This window comes from Pundamilia nyererei, unplaced genomic scaffold (assembly GCF_000239375.1).
Source record: "Pundamilia nyererei isolate P.nyererei 1_Seehausen unplaced genomic scaffold, PunNye1.0 scaffold02795, whole genome shotgun sequence".
Lineage (NCBI taxonomy): Eukaryota > Metazoa > Chordata > Actinopteri > Cichliformes > Cichlidae > Pundamilia > Pundamilia nyererei.
Window position 1 is genome coordinate 1 of NW_005190196.1, and position 4,695 is coordinate 4,695.

The 4,695-nt window shown below is 41.4% G+C and overlaps 1 protein-coding gene across 1 annotated transcript; it reads right to left on the reverse strand.

The window, feature by feature from the left end:
• Positions 1–9: 9 nt before the first annotated feature.
• Positions 10–3,866, reverse strand: LOC102206085 (cGMP-gated cation channel alpha-1-like; the record flags this gene model as incomplete). The annotated part of the gene is made up of 12 exons (XM_013908216.1): positions 3,743–3,866; positions 3,175–3,240; positions 2,986–3,048; positions 2,764–2,880; positions 2,529–2,633; positions 2,223–2,329; positions 1,946–2,120; positions 1,485–1,621; positions 1,220–1,392; positions 801–926; positions 367–519; positions 10–279 (listed from the first exon to the last, which is right to left on the reverse strand). Coding segments are annotated over exons 1-12 (1,602 nt in total), but the record flags the coding sequence as incomplete, so codon positions are not given.
• Between the last annotated feature and the right edge of the window lie 829 nt (positions 3,867–4,695).

Sequence of the window (4,695 nt, forward strand, 5' to 3'; positions counted from 1 at the left end):
CATTGTGACCGAAAGGATTAGCTTGCTAATAAAGTCGTAAGACTTACCTTTGATAGCAAGAATGCTGATCTCGCCAAAGTAGCTTCCGTCGCTGAGAACAACAAACTGCGTGACACCGTCGTCAGCAACGACAGCTAGTTTTCCCTCCTTGATGATGTACATCTCTCTGCCAATATCACCCTTCTTACAGATGTAGTCTCCAGGACTGTAGACCTGAGGCTGTAGTTTTAGCACCAGTTCCACCAACAGACCAGCCTCGCAATCTGCAAAGATACGGACCTGCCACACCACACAGAGGAGAAGACCTCATGCTTAGACTTACATTTCTGTTGTATTTATGAGGGGTGCTTAGGAGCGTGCAAAGACCTTCTTCAGTGTGTCCAGGTGGACGTTGATGGCGATCTCAGCTCTCAGTTTGTCAGGGAGGTATTTCAACACTTCCCTCTCATCTACTGCTTTCTTATTGGTCCACAGGAAGTCAAACCACTTGATCACTCGCTTCTCCAGGTCTTTTGTTACCTGGGTTGGAAACAGAAGTATGGGGGAAGGGTTCAAGCAGTGCTTTGATGGGCTACATTACTGGTGTACTGATCATCAGGTGCATTGATACAGTATCTGTTTTCTGGTAAGTAAGAGTCGTTTTTGTCATTAAAAAAAGACAAAAAAGCGAAGCAGGTGTTATGTACAAGCTGAAGCAACTCAAATGGGATTTTCCAATTAGATTTATGTAAAAAAATATTTTATTTCAGATGCAAATACTATTAAAGGACCATTATGATAAAAATCACAGACTAACTGACCTTTCGGAAACTCATGTACTGTTTGATGGCATCAATGCGAGCCTGAAAGTCAGCTCTGGCAGCATTCATGTTGGTGATCATGGAGCCAACGTTACCGACAATGGTAGCAAAAATCAACACACCCACCTGTAGAAAAGCACAGGATATCCATAAACATCTATTTATTGTTGTTTTATATAGTATTAAATAAATAACATGAAAGCAAACACAGATTTTTCTATTTTATAATCTCTGTATTGTATCAGTAAAGAAATATTGTCAAATTATGCCTAACATCTAACCATCTGTCTGTTTAAGCTTTCAAAACCAACCAAACCTCTTGAGGTAAATCCCCCACAACGCGTCTGCTCTCAGGCTTGGGCTTTTTTAGCCACATGCTACACCGTCATATACTAAAGCTAAAGTTAGGCCAGACCCACCAGAAAGTCTGTGACGACGAAGAAGTACTCAGAGTTCTCTACAGGTGGTGGTGTTTCTCCAATGGTGGTGAGTGTTAACGTGGACCAGTACATACTGTAGGCATACTTCCTCACCAGACGACCGAACTCTGGATCGGTCGGGTCAGGGTACACAAACCTGTCAGAACCGAAACCTGAAAGGACAGGACAGATTAATATGTTACAGCCTTTATCAGGGCTTCCTTGGGGCTTAAATCCAGATAAGGAATGAATCCAACAACCCCACCGATGGCTTTGGAAAAAGAGTAGTAAAGACAGGCATTCCAGTGGATGATGATGAGGATGTACATGACGAGGTTGGAGATACGCAGAGCGTTGGGGTAGTTTGTCCTGGTTTCTGTGCGCTGGAAGAACTCCATCATCCTGAAATGATAGGAGGTTACTCTCGTCACTGCTGAGAAATTATTAGTTATGTTTGCAGAATAGCAGTAGTGAGGGTTAGACAGTCCAAAACCTCTGTGACATTATGTGTGTATTCAGTATCCTTAGAAAATCAGTCTTATTAATTTTATCATCAAATCTCTGACTTTTAGGAAAAGGATAAAATTCACATTTGTACCTTTGAGTTAAACATCACAACAACTTTTAGTTAAACTGTAAAGAAATGTTGTTCAGAAATTCATGGAATTCAAAAATATCTTCCTACTTAGTCCAAAGACTGGTTAGCAGTGATTAACCCTTGTTTACCTGTTAAACCTGAAGAGCTTGTTGAGGCGGATCTCGGGGTAGGTGACGCCGATGGCAAGGTAGAACACGTCAGTGGGAATCATGGACACCAGGTCCAGTCTGAACTGAAAGCTTTTCATGTACCGTTCACGTAACTTCAGCTCGTCCTTCACCAGCAAACCCTGCTCCAGGTAACCTGCAATCACATAATAAGCATTCAAAATTTGTACATGTTTGTACCATTATATTTGTGTGCTTCCATTAACGTCTACAACAATCTGTGTGTGTGTCTTCAGACCGGTCCTAGTTCTGAAGACCATGTCACCAAGGTAGATGAGATCTGCCAGGAAGTCCAGGAGGAACCAAAAGATCAAGTAGTCAGTCTGCAACTCCTCGAAACATGCCCTGAAATGGACATGCATGTCACTCAGCACAGTAGTTACTTAAGTAACCAAGCTCTCTGGCATTGTTGGCTTTTATTTTCATGGCACTGGGAACTTATTGTTGATATTAAGCTGTTGTTCTTCTGATGCTGTGGGCACCAAAGCCTTTAGAGCACTGACACAAACACATTGTTAGTAAGAAAGTGTGGATTTCATGTTACCTGGCTATAATCAGGGTCCAGTTGTACATGACAGGGATAGTGATCACACCCAGCCAGTAGTAGTACATGTTTCCTGCAGGATCAATCACTGTGATCTCCTTGGGACTGCAAACACATAACCCATTATAATTTGTATTTGCAGCACATGTGTACTTCAGCCTTACACAAGCATTCATAAAATCAGTTTTTCAAGACAGAGCCAGTGTTTCTGTTTAAGAAGATCAACTAAACATACGGGGCCTCCTTGGCTTTCTCCTTTTCTTTCTCCTTCTCCTTTTCTTTCTCCTTCTCCTTCTCTTCTTTCTCTTTCTGCTTTTTCTCCTTCTTCTCTTTTTTCTCCTTTTTTTCTTTCCTAGGAGAGATAATTACAAATAAGCAGTTTTCAGTGTTCATTAAAGCTGAAATATATTGAGATTTATGTGAAAATCTATATATCTGGATATGGACTCAAATTTACTCCTTTTTCTCTTTTTTCTCTTTCCTTTCTTTCTTCTCCTTCTTCTTTTTCTTCTTCTCCTCCCTGCAGGAAAGCAGGATACATACATGTAACCGTAAAACTACACGTCTAGTTTTAGGTAAAGAGATAAGTTTATATATGCCAATACATTGTACATGTAAGTGTATTTAGTCTGTGTGCGTGTCTTACTCTTCTTCATTGTTGTTGCTGTTATTGACGTTGAAGAGAAACCCCGGTCCAGCTTTTTGGGAGGCTCTGAAACAAAGAAAACGATCCGTTAACCTTCCCATCCATCAATAACCCTGAACAGTTGCCACTAACTGGTGTCATTCTTCAAGAAATTATGAAACTTTAACTTTAGACACTACAGCAACTGCTAATGGTCTCTGAATCACGATAAAGGTCCATTAGGGTCTCTTCACGAGGCCCACGGGCACCTAAATCCTCTAAAGGACTCCAGAACCTGTTGGAAAATTTGTCTGTGAATACATTTTTGGCCCAAATGTCTCTCAGGTTACTATTTGTTGTTTGTTTGGATATAACTCTGGTAGGCCATTGGCTGGTACCCAAGCCCGATAAGTCCATGAACCTGCTGTCCTATGGCCTACACAGATTTAGCAAGAGGCCCTGAATCATTTTAAACCCATTCGAAAACCTCTTCGAGGACCCACTGAGCCACACTTGAACTACACTTCACAGGTGGCTCACAATCATCACTTTCATTACAGTTTTTGAGTCGCATTTGTATGATACTCACCTGTCCTGCGCACCGACTTCACCTGGCTCCTCGTCCATATCTTGTAGAACTATGGAGGGTGGAGTTAATCTGGAGACTTGGTGTGGGAGTAACGGTGCTACCTTGGCCATGGAGATGTTCTTCTTTTGGCTATTTTTTGTCCAGAAAGGGAGAAAAAATGAATTTTGGTGAAACCTTTGCAACACAGAATGTCATACAGTCAGGACATATCCACAGTGAGTTTAGCATGATGGCATTTTATTTGAACACTTGGATGTGTCCAACCGGGTACCACGATGTCATAAAATACTGTCTTTATGCAACATCATTACAAGTTTGCTTTCCCAGCTGTTCAGTGCTGATGTTAAAAATCTTCCTGGGCCTAAAGAAATACAAGCCTTGCAAAAACTTTAGACCTGACAATAACGTGGTCATCGGTACCCGAACTGATTAGCCTCTGGCATCCCTCTGTGATCCACATTTAGTAGGCCCGCTGCACCATGTTTGCAGCACAAAGTTAGTTGTCTGACAAATTTTCTTTGACCCAAAATGGTATTAAAATAATTGTATTTAAAGCTTTAGCTTATTAAACATTCTTTTCATGAATAACTACTAACGGTTAGAGCTTTACAAAGACTATGAGACTAAAGGAGACCCGGGTGGAAAGGATGGTTTTTAGAAAGACGTTTCATTACCAGGCGTTGTTTGGCCCTAACTGGTCGGACCACATAGGACCTACACAGGATCCAAAGCTGGCAGCTCAATGGCATTTTTGAGGCAGTGCCAACACCTGTATGAGCCATATTTTGCAATATAAGGGTAAGACAGATTTTGTTGTTGACACCTTATCATCTAAGTAGGCCATGTGTGGCTAACTAGGAGCCAAACTGGCTGCTTTATGGACCTGAACCCGGGAACATAAATTGGTTTTATTAGAGATTATTACCGGTTCTTTCTTAAGAACTGATTAGTAA